Below are 17,377 nucleotides of genomic sequence, written 5' to 3' on the forward strand. Positions count from 1 at the left end.
TAGCATTGGCACTTATCACATTTTCATACGAAATCATTGGCGTCTTGTTCCATGCGAGTCCAATAATATCCTGCCCGTACCAATTTCAGCACCAAAGACTATGCGCCTGAGTGATTGCCGTATATCCCTTCATGGATTTCTCTCATGACATAGTCATCTACTGACGCTCCTAAACACATGGCCAGCGGGCCTTGGAAATATTTTCTATACAATTGGCCTTTCCTAAAGCTATAACGTGCAACTTTGGCACGTAATGCCCGTGATACTTTGGGATCATCGGGAAACTTCCCGTGCTCATGATAGTTTATTATTTAATTTCTCCAGTCCCAGACCAGATTAGCCGAATTCACCTCATAGTAACCATCCGTATCCAGGACTGAGCTCATCAGTTGTACCATCGTTCCTTTCTCCGATCCCTTTATTTCCATCGACGATCCTAAGTTTGCTAATGCATCCACTTCTGTGTTATCCTCCCTTTGGATATGAGTAGTTGACCATTCCTGGAATCGTGCTAAAAGACCCTGGACATTTACCACGTATTGTTGTATACATTTTTCTTTGGTATCAAAGATCCCGTAGACCTGATTTACCACTAGCTGTGAGTCACATTTGATTCCCATAACCTAGGAGTCAAGTCCCCAGGCCAATTCGAGCCCTGTAATCAAAGCTTCATACTCTGCTTCATTGTTAGTTAAATAGATTGTTATGATGGCCTGCCTTAAGGTTTCCCCGAAGGCGTGATTAATACTATTCCGAGCTCGGGCCCTTTTACGTTCGAAGCTCCATCCGTAAATAAGGTCCAAACCCCCGATGTTGATTCCAACACCATTACTGCCTCCTTGGTTGCCAGAGGTAGTAGTCCCGGACTAAAATCGGCCACGAAGTCAGACAAGCCTTGTGACTTAATTGCAGTCCTTGGTCTATATTCTATGTCAAATTCACTCATTTTGACGGCCCATTTGGCCAATCCACCCGAGAGCTCGGGTTCGTGGAGGATGTTCCGCAAAGGGAAAGTAGTCACCACAGCTATCGGGTGGCATTGGAAGTAGGGCCTCAGCTTCCTAGTGGCGACTACGAGAGCTAAGGCCAGTTTTTCCAAATATGGGTAGCGAGTGTTTGCTCCCGTTAAAATTTTGCTAACGTAATAAATGAAAAATTACGTACCTTCATCCTCCTGGACTAGAACCGCACTTACCGCAACTTCTGAAACCGCGAGGTAGACTAGCAATATTTCACCTTCTTTTGGTTTTGAGAGCAATGAAGGGCTCGATAAGTACTTCTTCAGATCCCTCAGAGCCTGTTGGAACTCCGGTGTCCATTCGAAATCTTCATCTTTTTGAACAGTGTGAAGAAGCGATGACATTTTTTCGATGACCAGGAAATGAACCTTCTCAAAGCTGCTAATCTTTCTGTGAGCCTTTGGACTTCCTTTACGTTCGACAATTGATCCTGGATATCCTCTATGGACTTGATTTTGTCGGGGTTTATCTCAATTCCCCTTTGTGAGACCAGAAATCCCAGGAAATTACCAGAACTGACCCCGACCGCTCAGTTCTCAGGGTTAAGTTTCATGTTATGCTTCCTCAGGATGTCGAATGTTTCTTGTAAATGCTTGAGGTGGTCACCTGCATTCAAAGACTTAACGAGCATATCATCTATATAAACTTCCATGGTCTTTCATATTTTCTTTTCAAACATTTTATTTACGAGTCGTTGATAAGTGGCTCCGGCATTTTTCCAACCCGAAGGGCATTACATTGTAACAATATGTACCAAAATTTGTTATAAATGAAGTTTTTTCCTGATCTTCCTGGTTCATCTTAATTTGGTTGTACTCGGAATAAGCATTAAGGAAACTCATCAACTCGTGCTCGGCAGTGGAATAAATTATTTAATCGATATTCGGCAGTGGGAATGAGTCTTTCGGGAATGCCTTATTAAGATCTTTATAGTCTACACACATGCGAAAATTATTGTTCTTCTTAGGAACCACTACTACATTGGCTAGGTAGTCCAGATATCTTATCTCTCGGACCAAACCGATTTTAAGTAAGCGGGTTACCTCTTCTTTGACGAATTTATTCCTGGCCTCGGCAATGGGCATTTCTTCTGCCTTGTCGGAGGTATGTTGGGATCCAAGCTTAGTTTGTGCACGGCTATTTCCATCGGGATACCTGTCATATCCTCGTGCGATCATGCAAAACAATTAGCGTTAAGTTTAAGGAATTCAATAAAACCAGACCTGAGCTCAGGGTGCAGTCCTATCCCCAAATAAAATTTTCTTTCTAGGAATTCTTCGAACAATGCCACTTGCTCCAGTTCCTCCGCCGTGGACTTTGTTACGTTCGTCTCTTCCGAAACTTGGAAATATCTCAGCACCTGATATTGTTCTGACGACTCTGCTCCTGGGCTAACTCCTTCTAACTCGGGAAAAGGCGCCGGTTCCTGTAATTGCTATGTCGTGTGCTCCTTCCCTTTGCTGCTGGAAACTGAGATTGCATTCATTTCCCTTGCTGGTTGATCACCTCTTATCTGCTTGATCCCTTCGGGCATTGGAAACTTCAGCAATTTGTGATATGTTGAAGGTACAAATTTTATCTCGTGTAACCATGGCTTCCCTGGATAATGTTGTATCCCATGTCACCATCTACTACTTCAAAGAGAGTTGTTTCATTACTCCTTCAGCATTTGTGAGCAGCAAAATCTCTCCCCGGGTTATCACACTTGCAAGGTTGAAACCAGCGAGGAGCTTTGTTGCCGGAATAATACTTCTGGTGAGTTTGGTTTGCTCCAATACTCTCCATTGTATGATATTAGCCGAACTTTCTGGATCCACTAGAACACGTTTAATCTTAAAATCTAACACATTTAAAGATATTATCAGTGCATCGTTGTGTGGTAACAACAATCCCCTGCGTTCTCCTCCGTGAAAGTGATATCGTCTTCTTCTGGGTGTCTTTTACTATGAGTTATCGATACTTTCATCTTCTTTGCTACCGAAAAGGTGACCTCGTTAATCTCATTCCCCCCGAAGATCATATTGATCGTTTGGCGTGGTGGTTCTTCTCCTGCTTTCGGAAGTTCCGCGTTATCTCTGTTACGAGGATAATTGTTCTTGGCTCGGTCACTCAAGAATTCTCTAAGGTGACCATTCTTCAATAATGTTGCCACCTCCTCTCAGAGGTGTCAGCAATCCCCTGTCCGGTGACCGTTTGTCCTATGATACTTGCACCATAAGTTGGGATCTCTCTGACTAGAATCAGATCTCATAGGTCTCGAGAATCGTGCATCTTTAATATTTCTTATGGCTGACACCAACTCCACTATTCTAACGTTGAATTTATATTCTGATAACTTGGGGTAAGAAGGATCCCGAGACCCCGACGTCTCCTTATCCTGGAGTGATCTATTGTTTTGACCATGATCGGTCTCTCTATCAGTATTGAACTTGTTTGATGCCCGAAGGTTTCTGCCACAGCCTTCGGTCTGCTCGTAGGGAAAAAACGTCCCCTCGAAGTCCGTCTATCCGCGTCGTAGTCATCCTTTGATTTTTCTCTGCTTTTCTCCCGTCCTTTGGCCGATGATGTAGAACCGACCTGGTCATCTTCGATCCTTATCTTTGACTTGTACTGGTTGGGTACATCTGCCCAAGTTGTTGCTTGAAACTCATGCAGGCTCTCCTTCAACTTCCGGGAAGCGTCTGAACTTCTGGGATTCAATATCTTGGTGAATGCTTCAGCTGCCCATTCATCCGGGACGGCCAGGAGCAACATTCTTTCTTTTTGGAATCGAGTAACAAACTCTCGTAATAATTCAGATTCTCCCTGTGCGATCCTGAATTTGTCGGCCTTCTGGGCTTGCACTTTTCTGGCCCCAGCATGAGCCTTAATGAAAGAATCCACGAGCACCTCGAAGGAATCTATGGAATGCTCGGGTAATAATGAATACCACGTTAGAGCTCCCCTCGTGAGAGTTTCTTTGAATTTCTTTAGCAACACATATTCAATTTCATGAGGAGCTAAATCATTTCCTTTCATCGTCGTTGAATATGTAGTAATATGCTCCTGTAGGTCTGAAGTTCCATCACACTTTGGAATTTCACGCATTTTGAACCACTTCGGGATTTGTTCTGGTGCCGTACTCGGCTTGTACGGTAATTGAATATACTTCTTCGAGTTCGGGCCTTTCAATACTGGTGGCGCGCCCGAGGTTTGATCCATGCGGGCGTTTACTTCCTTCATGAACCGCAATAGTTCATCCCTGAAAGGATCATTATAGTTGTTGAGACCGGATCTGCTCCCCCCAGCACCGTCGTAGCCAACTTCACCCCTAGGAATGTTGTTATCGACTCTCTGCGTTGTTTGGTCTGCGGGAACAACGGGAGGAATTGGATCTCGTCTGTTTGCATTATTCGAAGCACCTGATAGTGCCTGCTTCAATTCCATCATAACTTGATCCTGCTATGTGAGATGGCCTAGAATGATTGCTTTTTGCGCTTGCAGGACCCTCACCGCATCCGCTACATGCTCCTCATCAGCATCATCGGGAGTTGTCTCCCGAACCTGTCGAGGGTACCGCCTGTCATGCACCGGCGTGGCATCATTCCCCTCACTACGGGTGTCACTGATTGAATCCTCGAAATGAGGCCGATCCCCTCGAATTTCAGGGTTACGTGTGTCGTTAACAGTGTTATCTGCCATTTTTCGTGATTTTCTTCTAAGACAAAGTAATCAAAACACGTTAGTAAAAAAGGCAAGGATCAATTTAATTGCACGGCTGTCTAGGTCCCACGGTGGGCGCCAAACTATTTACCCGCAAAACGGTACAATTAAATTTATACGTGGTTTCTAGACAAGTGAACTAATTTGATCCTGAAATAATGCAATAATTGAAGAAATACACGGTACTTAGCCTTAGAATGTGAATGAAATAACAGAGATGATAATTCCGTGAACACGGTTTCCTGGCACAGCGATGATGAGACCAAAAAGCAAGAAAGTAGAATTGTAGAAAGCTTTATATAGAATAGAGTGTAAGTTTTGCCAGATAATTTCCCTCCCTTACAATGACAACTGAGTTCACTATTTATAGTTATATCTAGGGAAGGAAGTCCTAGAATCATATCCTCCTTTAATGTCAATTATGAGGGTCATTGATGAATACGTAACGTTACACATAAAGGCCAAATTCTCTGTAATGTACCGTCGCTCTTAATACAACAGAATATTTCCTATTAAATATTACCGGGCGCAGAGCATTTAACACACCTTTATGAACGTTATCCTTTCCGGTGATAGGAGGAATGGCTACATTCGGTCTTCGGCCATCCCTGTCTTGAGTTCTACGTGTCCTCCCTTCATACGACCACGTGTCATATCATATTTCACCCTATATAGGCCTTAGCGGCGTATTGCTCGAACGTATGATGTATTTAATGATCACGAAGCATGTAGCAACACTCCATTTAGATCTTGAATGTTGCTAGAACTTTGAGCAAGCCATATTTAACATGTCTTTAATCTCTTAATGAATATTCCAAGAGTTTTATGAAATTTTCAAAATAGTATATTTGATCTCTTTGTGCATATTCCGAGAGTTTATGAAATTATTGAGATTTGTTTTTGAAGGACATATGTAGCCTTATTTATAGGCATAAATTAGGTTTGGACTCATCTTGTAGAATTATGTCACCAAGTAATCCTAATGGACTCATCTTGTAGAGGCCCTAGTCCAAATTTCTTTATGCACTAATTTGACAAATTTTCAATGTCTACTCTACACCTACATATTTGTCTGCATGGTTGTTTGCCTCGCAAGTCACAAGTTTCACTGAAATACTAAAATTATTTTCTTCTGTGTATTTTCGAAGGGAATGAAATAAATTTGAAGCTATTTAAACAAAATCCTTCTAATTCTTTTTCTAAGAAAATGGTAACAAAGAGTGTGACGTTTCTTCCCCCCCTAAGCTCAAGCGTCTCCTAGGGGATTAGGAGTGCCGGTGTGGCGGTTTTGAGGTTGCCGCAAAATACAGAGCCACGCATATCTGTTGGGGGACAAATGACCGTACACCAAGATATAGAAAAGTACTTCTTCCGTTCGCTATACTAAAAATACACTTTCACTTTTACTTGTTCACTATATTAAATCAAGAGAAATGCAATCTTTTTTTCCTGTTTTACCCTTATCATTAATTACTCAATTTAAAAACTATCTCTCAAGACTTTTTGAAATGTTATTATTATTAGGGGTTATATGATAAAAATATACTATAATTATTATTTCTTAAGGAGTGTGAAAAGTTCAAAATAGACAAGTAAAAGTAAACGGAAAGAGTAAGATAGGCCAGACATTTCTATAAGATTTTGGAAATTGTGTATTTAAACACCCCTTCTCTCCAATCCTCTAGATTTTTTCTCCACTAAATCTTTTTAGTGCTCCTTTCTAATAGAGGTGGAGGCAGATGAAAATTATATACATCTCCAACTCTGTTTTAAAAATCAAATTCCTACCTTAACTTTGAAATACCTATTTTAAAATAAAAATAATGAGCAGAATAAAAAAAATAATTTGCTGGTATTAGTAATTTTATTAATAGCAATTAGAACTCAGATATTTATTTACACAATAAAATATTAAAAATGTGATGATCCAAATAAACATATACCCAATGCATGTAATAAATATTTTTAATTATTAATGTAGATTTTAGTAGAAATTGTTAAAATATTATCTCTTTATATTTTATCTATTTGCGAACAGGCGTATTACGCTATTACAATCTAAATATCACTTTTGTGACGTGGGGCTGGAGTAGAGGGTTTCGCAAAAGCAAAGCTAGGGTCGCTTTTGCTATAGGTGAGACTTCGCAAAGGCGAAGACTTAGGTGGCAAATACGCATTTGCAAGGGGTTGATCGCTTTTGCGAACATCGTAATTGTGAACGAGAGTTTGCAATTGCGATATCTGTAGTTGGGTAAAGGTTGAGATCCAAAATCGGAACTTAGCTCATTTTACACTATTTTTCAACCCTATATTCCATATAAGCGATTTTTGAAGAGCATTTTCTTCCCAAATTTATTGGTGTTTAACTTGTATTCAATCAATTTTAATTACTTCTTCATGAAATTTATCATCAAATTTATGAATTTCAAAGTAAAAATTAAGGGTTTTGGGTAAAATTTAGGAATTTTATAAAATTGAGATTTAAACCTCGAATTGAGGTCGGATTTTGAAACAAATTATATATACGGGCTCGGGGGTGAATAGATATTCGGGATTTGATCGAAATCTCGAATTCTGGCCACGTGGGCCTAAGTTGACTTTTTATTGACTTTTTAATTGTGTTAAAAATCAAACATTTTTCATTCGTTGGTAGATTCTAAACTTGTTTTGAATTATTTGAATAATATTTGGCTAGATTCGGTTGGTTCAGAGGCTTGTTAAAAAAAATCGTGGTTGATTGTTGATTTTATTTCGGAATGAGGTAAGTGTCTTGGTTAACCTTGATTTGAGAAAAATAAGGTATAATCGAGTCTATTTAATACGTGAACTATGTGTTGGGGCAGTGTATATGCAAGGTGACGAGTGTATATGCATGGGTCATGGGATAAGCATGCGGGTGAAATTTGTCTTACTTGTACTATGTTATTTCGTGTAATATATCCTCCATGCTTAGATAGATTGTTAATTACTTGATTTCTTGCTTTCATGTTATTTCTTATGTTGAGATTGTTGTGATATTGAGTATTGAGAGCGTGAAAATAGTTAATTGGTTGTTGACACTAATTGTTGAAAGATTCTCATATGATGAGTTGTGTTCAAATACCGTTGTTGAAATTGAATTTGCTTCCCATCTTTCTTAATATTGTTGTGATTTCTTGGTGAGGAGGAGTAAAAGGCACGAAGGGTGTTGTCGTGATTTGTTTGCATATTGATATCTTTTCTTGAGTGAACGTGAGGCTAAAGCACGAAGAGTGATGCCGTGCAATTGCATTTATATTATCATGTGAGGAAGAGTAACGACTCGACCGGCCATTTTGAGCAATTATACTTCGCTCGGTGGTTTGAGGGCATGATCAGATTTGTATGATGTATTATGACTTATGTGAATCATATGTTTTGATTTTCTGGTTATTCAGAATCGATTTGGAAGAATGAATTTCATGATTTAAGCTTTAAGTTGAAAGAGTTGATCAAATTTGACTTTTTAGTATTTGACCTCGGATTAGAGTTTTGATGGTTCCGTTAGGTCCGGATGGTGATTTTGGACTCGAGCGTATTTTCGGATTTGCGTTTGTATGTTTCTAGAAGGTTTCGACACAAATTGGCGAAAGTTAGAAATTCGAAGGTTTGAAAAGTTCATAAGTTTGACCGGGAGTTAACTTTAATGATATCAGATTCGTATTGTGATTTCATAAATTGGAATAGATTCATTATGTCATTTAAGACTTGTGTGCAAATTTGAGTTCATTCAGATTTGATTTGATATATTTCGATGTGAGTTTTAGAAGTTGAAAGTTGAAAGTTCATTAAAGTTTGATTTGAGGTGCGATTCGTCATTTCGATGTTGTTATGTGTGATTTGAGGTCTCGAGTAGGTACGTATTATATTATGAGACTTGTTGGTATATTCAGACGTGGTCCCCAGGGGCTCGGGCATGTTTCGGATTGATTTCGGACCATTTATTCTTCATATCGCATTGCTGGCCTGGTTTCTGCTGAAGTCTGGTGCACTAAATATTCTTCGCGATCGTGGACTTCGAGGTGCCATCGCGTAAGGAAAAAAAATTGGATCAGAGTATTTCTTTTTCTTCGCGTTCGCAAATGATGGTCTATGTTCGCATAGGTTGCGGCAGATTGAGGAAATGCAATCGTAGGTGCGCACGCGTTCGTAGTGTAGAGTTGAGCTGGGCAGGTCTTCATGGCTTCTTCATCGCGTTCGCGAGCCTGGGGCCGCGTTCGCGTAGTGACTTTTCGAGGGTGAGCTTTTTGTGCTTCGCGATCACGATGTTTGTTTTGCGATCGCATAAGGTGATTCTGGGCAGTGGAATTTTCTTTTTCGCGATCGCGATGGTATTTCTGCGATCGCGATTCATTGATTCGTCCAGTGATTATAAAGTACTCTATTTCGGGGGTTTCAGTCATTTTTACATATTTGGAGTTATGGAGCTCGGATTGAGATGATTCTTGAAGCAATTTTTATCATGTGGATTGGGATAAGTATTCTCTACTCATTTTTTATTTTATATCATGAATCTATCTTCGTTTTTGGCATTTGATCGAGGGTTTCAAGAGAGAAATTGGGGTTTTTTGTCTAAAGTTTTATAGAGTGAATTTTCACGTTTTGAACGTCGATTCGGAGTTGGATTTAAGTGAAACTAGTATGGTTGGACTCGTAATTGAATGGGTTGTCGGATTTTGCAAGTTTCACCGAGTTCCAAGGCACGGGCCCGAGTTTGTCGTTTTGGTCTATTTTGGGCCTTTGATTAAAGAATTGCCCTTTGTTATTTGAAATTGTTCCTTAGGCGTTATTTGATATTCTTGACTTGCTTTTCGCTAGTTTGAGCCATTCATAGGTCGGTACACGCGGGATGGCATTTTTGGAGCATCGTTTGGCTTACTCGGTATTGGATTTGGCTTGTTCAAAGTAAGTAACACTTCTAAACTTGGTGCGAAGGGTATGGACCTCTGAATGTACGTGTTATGTGTTGGTGTTGAGGTGATGTGCATGCTAGGTAACGGGCGTATGGGCGTGCACCGTAGAAGTGGTGATTTAGTCGATTCCATAGAATTGTGTACCTATCTTATCTGAACATTTTTACTGTACTCTATGTGTTAGAGACCTTGAGGTGTGATTCATGCTAGAAAATATGTTTAGGCTATATGCTAGTACTACTGGGACCCACCACGATCATTCTTTGCTGTTGAGTTATTTGCTTAAATTGCAGTTATGTACTCAGTCACATTCACCTTTACGTATCATATCTTAGTCTCTATTATCGTATATTGTCACATCTTGTATCACTGATTAGGGCTGCTTAGCATGAGTGTTGTGAGCCCGAAATACTGGAGAGATTGATGACTGAGTGAGGCTGAGGGCATGTTGAGAGAGATATTAATGGGATCGGATTGTACGCTGCAGCAGGCTTTATTGATTCATATCAGGATTTGGCTTATTATAGCGCTTGGGCTGGATCGGCCCCTCCAGAGTCTGCACATCCATAGTGGGCGCAGTTGCTATGGATTTTTCGGCTGGATCTGTCTTGGATTCATTTGCATTGAGCTGGATCTGCCATGGATTTACTTATGTTTGGGCTGGATTTGTCCTGTATAGTACTGAGTGACTGAGTGAGATGAGTATTGAGCATGGTGAGTGAGAATACGAGATAGTGAGATTGAGTACCATGAAAGTGTGAGTACATGGGTTCATCACTGAGACGCATTGCATTTGACATGCGTACTTGAGATACATGCATACAGATGCATTTCCTCATGCTACCCAGTTTTGGTGACATTCATGATTTTACCTGCATAATTACATGTAGGCATATAGATGTACTTTCCTTATGCTATTTGAAAATGAAACATCTTATTTATTGTTGAAAGGTTTTTGGGAAAAACACAATTTTCAAACTTACTTATATGGTTTTGGTGTTTTCGATGGAAGATTTGGAATTTACAGTTATACTTGAAAAACATGCCCAATTTTCGTAACTGTGAACGAGTTGAGCATCTTATCCCTAAGTTATTTTCTTGTACCATTTTCACTATATGAACTGTAGCTGATTATTGGAGTTGGAATCTGACCCTTGTCCCAGCTCGTCACTACTTTCAACCCAAGGTTAGGTTTGTTATTTATTGAGTACATGAGGCCGATTGTACTCATACTACACTTCTGCACCTTACGTACAGATGTTGGATGCGGATATTGCTGCGTACGGCGGGAGCTGGATCTGAAGATGTACCTGTGTTCCAGTTATGGCTATCATGTGTCCTTGGTAGCATTAGATTCGAATTCTGTTCATTTACATTTCAAACAGATGTTGTAATTATTTCAATTGAGTCTTGTAAAAATCTAATTCTTAGAAGCTCATGATTTGTATTACCAGTCCCTGAAAAAATTCTTGTATAAAAGCAGTTGTATTATTATTTTTTTCACTTAATAAATCTCATAACATTGGATAGTGATTAATTGGCTTACCTAGCGGGTTGGGTTAGGTGTCATCACGACTAGTTGAATTTTGGGTCGTGACAGGAAAAGAGTAAAAGCACGAAGGGTGATATCGTGCACTTGCTCATGTACTTGTGACTCCACTTCTTAGGCTATTCGCGTTAGATGTTGATCTTAGACTTATTGTATTTATATCCAGATTGTCTTGTCTTTTTGTTATTATGCTATTGTCAGACTTTTATAGTTTTTCTTGATTCTCTGGTATGTGTTGGCTTGCCTGGCAAGTATGGTTAGACGACAATTCTAATTGGTTGGAATTTCGGGTCGGGATCCTCGATGTTTAGCCTAGACCGAATTTAAATGTGCAAAACTTTGCGCATGCCACTCTACTGTACAACTCTTTTGAATTTACAGGTATGTAATTGGAAAATCAAAGTCGAGCTATTAACACTGAATTTGGTCTTGTTATCATCAAGAGAAAGTCCAATAGTCCTCTAATTTCAAACTTTAAGGATAAAGTTGGTGGCTTGTTGGTAAAGTGACAGCAAAGCAATGAAAGAATAAGAAACAAAAACTAAAATGAAAAACATAGTCTCTCGAAATGTGATTGCTTATTCATGGCATGGATTTCTTTTTCTTTCTTTATTTGATGACATGGCTGATATACAGCTGTAGCAAAGTAGTCCATTAACCCAAAAGAATGAACAAATTAAAAGGTTTTAAGAATGGAAATTCTCATGGAAGAAGAGAAGGAAGCAACTCATGCTTAACCAAAAGTGGTCTCATCAAGGTGATTGGCCTAAAATTTATTGTTTCACGAAACCACGTACTAATATATGAATTTGAATACATAGTGTAAAGAAAATTTATATTATTAGTATAATTTAATTTTTAATAAATTATTAATTTATTATAACCTCATGAATTCATATATATATATATATATATATATATATATATATATATATATATATATATAAGCAATTATTTTCAAGGTCTTTCTATGTTTCGGTTTTTTCATTTCCGTATTTCACTTTAACCTTTTAAATTCATTAATTTTTCTTTTTCTTTATTTTACCTTCCACATGCATTTATCAAAGAAACACAACATTATCAGACGTCTTTTCAATTAAGAAAATTTTATTGCAAAGGACTTTTCATTTCGCTATTAATTTGATTCAAGTCCAATGTGTTATTATTTCCCTCGTCCAACAATCTTGAATCTGTTATGGTTGGTTTAAGCAAATTTGCATGCCGTCAAAGTGAAAAGGCAGTGCACTCACATAACTAGCCTAATAAAGATGGTATTTCTAGATGGAAGATAGTAATTTTTCAAATAACCCCACAAAATGGGCCGCGTTTGGCCCTCTCATTTCAAATAGAAAACCGACTTCCCGAAATGATTCAGCAGGCCAACTTTAGAATTTACCGACCAGAAAGAAATATGTAGTTACTTCAATGAAAGCTTTAGTTCCAGTATAATTTGGAAAATAAACTATTCAATGAAATTGGTGCAAAATCACGAATAATCAGGGTTCAAATTTTAGCAGATACAACTCGGTTAAGTGAGTAGAGTTATTTAATACCGGTTAAGTGACAAGAGTGAGTTACTCTAGTGGTGAGCACCCTCCACTTCCAACCAAGAGGGTGAGAGTTCGAGTCACCCCAAGAGCAAGGTGGAGAGTTCTTGGAAGGAGGGAGTCGAGGATCTATCGCAAATAGCCTCTCTACCCCAGGGTAGGGGTAAGATCTGCGTACAAACTACCCTCCCCAAACCCCACTAGTAGAATTATACTGAATTGTTGTTGTTGTTAATATAAGATAGCAGGTACGCAAATACGCAATTGAATAACTGATCATCCTACTGAGCAAAATTATCTGTTATGTGTACTAATGTGAGATAACATATATCTAATACCAAAAACAAAAAGTGTACGCAAGTTAAATCAGACAATCCATCATTATAGAAATTCTGATGCTAGTATTTTTCAAGAAAATTCAATATAAAGAGAAAAAAAAGGGGGATACAATGAACAAAAGTTTTGGTCTGAATAATTTACTAAAATTTGTCCATATTCAAGTTTAATATATTCTAAGTTCAAAGGAGGACAGCTACATTATTGTCACTGTCGGCTGTGTTTTATAAGAAATAAACAACGTTTACTCGTTTAATTATTTTCATTTAGTCACACAACTGATCATAAACACAAAAGAAGTTCTTTTCCCGTCATGTAGGGAGAAAAATAATCCTATAAAACAATTAAAAAATATCTAAATTAATCAGGAAGAGGGAGGCTTCTTTATTTTCTTTATCTTGTTTGATTCTGTCTATGAAAGGAAGATAATTGATATTTGGAGTTGCTGGAAATATAGATGATTTTTAAGAGAAAATGGAAGATACCCTTCATGTTCCCAAGAAATTAAAAATTAATTTCCTTCAAGAATTATTCGTAAATAACACTATAAAAAGAGATTATGATCAGCTCACAGAAATGATAGACAAAAGTTTAATAATTTAATGCCACCTGGCGAAAAAAACACTAAATAAATACACTGGAGTCCATATATAGATTTTTATTCGGAAGCAGAGCTAAGATTTTAAACTTATGGGTTCGAAATTTTAATCGTCTTAAATCACTGATTTTTAAATTAATCATTTATACATATTCAATGAATTTTTTAAAACAAATATAAGGTTCGAACCAAAACTAGTGGGTTCAGCCGAACCTACTCTCGGCACTCTAGCTCACCTGTTTTTATCTTATGTCAAACATAAAAGACAACTAAAGGAATGCATACTGGTGGAAGTTCTTCTTGCTTATCCTAATTGCTAGTTTTAACTAATCATAGGAATTTCTCGACTTCTGGATCCTTTTATTAACTAATCCTTTCTAAATATTTCAACCTTCTCTCTCTCTTTGTATTTTGGAATTGAATTTAACTAAGAGATAAGTTGTTTATTTGAACAAACCATATCAGTTGGAAAGATTCTCTCATCTTCTTAAACCATTTTTTTCCCCCCCCCTTTTTTAAGTTTTAATTTATTTTAACTGAATTAAGATTTTATGAACAGGAAGTCTTGGGGGAAGAAAATACCCTTTTGGTCCCCTAAAGAAATATCTCTCTAGATGTACCCCACAAATGCTGTCAAACTCATTAATTTTCTCAAAACCCTGTTATAAGACAAAAGCAAGACAGACTATTGGAGCTCCAATTTCACATTTCAAATGTAGAAAAAGGGAAAGAATTTTTTTTTTAAAAAAGAAGAAGAAGAAGAAAGAAGAAAGAAACTATATAACATGAATTTAAATTGTGTATATTGAGTAAAAATTTTTTACGTTATCTGTAATTTTACCTGCTATAACAAGTAACTTACCACCATTTAAGATAACTGAATCACGTTTGTTACAAAATATTACCTGTAATAAATTTTTAAATGTTTTGATAATGTAAAATATTTACACGATCGATGTATAGAAATTAAACTCATCTAACATTAATAACAAACTCAATAAACCTCAAAATCAAATCTACTGAATATGACTTTCTTATTAATATTAAGGTTCCTCCCTCCTATCTATTTGATTCCTACCAGCCTGTGTGCCCTTTCATTTTCCATAGGTTCCACTCTCCTTTCATTTTCTAATTATCATTAACATCATCCTTCATATCTTTCTCTCTAAACCATTCTAAATAGAATTGCTCTTCCTCTTGTACAGCTTAGCATTCAAGAAAAAAAAAGTGAAAAAACCTTTGGCTTCTTTTTGGCCTTTTTTGCCAGCATTGCATTGCACATGGGGAGGCATTCTTGTTGTTACAAGCAGAAGCTGAGGAAAGGCCTCTGGTCCCCTGAGGAAGATGAGAAACTTATAAATCATATTAGTAAATATGGTCATGGCTGTTGGAGTTCAGTCCCTAAACTAGCTGGTACAATACACACTATATTACCTCAATTACTTTTACTGAGTTTAATTTCTTGAAAATGCATGAGGAAAAATAACACTAGTTTGTTTTTGATGCAGGGCTTCAGAGGTGTGGCAAGAGCTGCAGGCTAAGATGGATTAACTACCTGAGACCTGATTTGAAAAGAGGAACATTCTCACAAGAGGAAGAGAATTTGATAATTGAACTTCATGCAGTTCTAGGGAACAAGTAAATACATATTTTCTTGATTCTTATAGTACTTTTCATGATGTAACAAAACTGACACCTTGACTTCTTTTTCCATAGGTGGTCACAAATTGCTGCTAGATTACCTGGAAGAACAGACAATGAAATCAAGAATTTATGGAACTCTTCCATTAAAAAAAAACTAAGGCAAAAAGGGATTGATCCAAACACTCACAAGCCACTTTCTGAGGTTGAGAATGAAGAGAAGGTGTCAGCAATCAGTAAAAACAATGAGAAAGCTTCTGAAGGCTCCAGTGAACTCAATTTCTTTGAAGCTCATGAGAATTCTAACTATGGAATTGAAACAGAGAAACCAAAACCATCTTCAGCGACGACTATGGACCGCTATTCCAATAATATGAGTGCTGCTGTAGCCCCACCAACACATGAATTCTTCCTTAATAGGTTTGTTAACACACATGAAACCTCCACCACTAGTTGCAATAAGCCTCTTGACTTGGCAAGTTACCTCTCTTTTCAGCACTTGAATTATGGCTCAAACATTGGTTTGTCCATGAGTCCAGACACCAGTAATATTCTTTTCAACTCCAATAATCCCAAGAATTCAGAAATGGTTTCTCATCACTTCAATTCCAACATGTCAACAAATGATAATATTCTCACTTCCATTTCAAACTCAATTCTCACATCTCCAATAGCAGCAGCAAGTAATAATTCAATAGGGTCTTTTACCAGCAATGGGAGCAGTACTAGTATTGATCAATTGCAAAGAAACTGTTCTTTCTTTGATAACAATGCATTCTCATGGGGAGCTGCAGACTGTGGGAAATCAGAAAAAGAAGCCAATATTCATCCATCAGAAACTGATCCTGAAGACATCAAATGGTCTGAATATTTGCATACACAATTTTTACCAGGCAATTCAATCCATAATCATCAAATAACTCAAGACTTGTACAGTGAAAAATCAGGCACACAATTTGCAACAGAAAGTTCATTGAGTAGTACTACATGGCTGCAGAACCAACAGCAACAACCTTCTATACAAACTGCAGACTTATATAATAAGCATTTTCAGAGAATTCCAGATGCATTTGGACAATTTTCTTAGCCTATTTTCTATCAGCAGAGATGTTAATATTCAACAGGTGTGTGCTATAGAGTTTTATTCTTAATCTGTAAATGGTTCTTTTGAAATATTTCTTCTTTGTGAACACTGGATATTCTTGATAGAATATTAAAAACTTGTTCTTCTTTATGTGTATGTTTTGAATAGAATGAATATTACTTTTTTTATTTCTCTTTTAAATTTTTATTTATCTCCTATATTTTTAGTTTACAGGCTGTAACTAATTCTGTCTATTAAGTGTTCATTCCAAAAGCTTTAGTATTTATTACTTTCTGGCTTTCACATAAGTATGGGATTTCCTATTCAACCTAAAAGAATCCGTTGATGATTGTGACTATATGTAACATAGTCTAAATCTTTTGGAGTTTTCACAAACTATTTGAGTGATTTTAACACTTGTACAGGACACATCTCTATCATAATTGGCCTTTTTCCTAATTGTACAATTGATGAAAAGCACATAATTTATTCCTATTGAATGATTCAAGGAGCCATTTTCCTTAAATGGGTGTCTATCCTTGTCTCCTGCAGATGGAGATAGTTTTAACTTTTGACAGTCTTTAAGTCATTTCCTCTCTTCCTAGGGACCAAAATATGATGTAAACAATATGTTATAGCTGTATCTTCTAGGTTCATATATATACATGCAAAATAGCACTTTCCATCTTAAAGAAATTAAAAAGAAAAAAAAAATCAAAAACCCCACAACTTAAAAGGCTGCTAATAGTCAAGACTGAAGGAAGAGAATTTCCAATTAAAGGCACAAGGGAAACTTTTTAAATATTGTGGTATAGTTTTCTTGAGATTCACCAGTGAATAAAAAAAAATTCCAACTCAATCTTTGGGGGTTGGAGGATATCCATATCATTGCTTAGTGACTGGGAAAGGCACAAAATTGATGCAGTCTGTAGATTGTGGACACAAATGATACATCCTCTATCAGAAACTA

At 37.4% G+C, this 17,377-nt stretch overlaps 1 protein-coding gene across 1 annotated transcript; it reads left to right on the forward strand.

Annotated features, from left to right (window-relative positions):
• The first annotated feature begins 14,669 nt into the window (after positions 1 to 14,669).
• On the forward strand, positions 14,670 to 16,595 carry LOC107775392 (transcription factor MYB61-like). The gene is made up of 3 exons (XM_016595116.2): positions 14,670 to 15,095; positions 15,191 to 15,320; positions 15,399 to 16,595. Exons 1-3 carry the CDS (start codon positions 14,963 to 14,965, stop codon positions 16,408 to 16,410), a joined length of 1,275 nt encoding a protein of 424 aa, XP_016450602.1. The 5' UTR covers positions 14,670 to 14,962; the 3' UTR covers positions 16,411 to 16,595.
• Positions 16,596 to 17,377: the final 782 nt, after the last annotated feature.

This window comes from Nicotiana tabacum, chromosome 9, assembly GCF_000715075.1.
Source record: "Nicotiana tabacum cultivar K326 chromosome 9, ASM71507v2, whole genome shotgun sequence".
NCBI lineage: Eukaryota > Viridiplantae > Streptophyta > Magnoliopsida > Solanales > Solanaceae > Nicotiana > Nicotiana tabacum.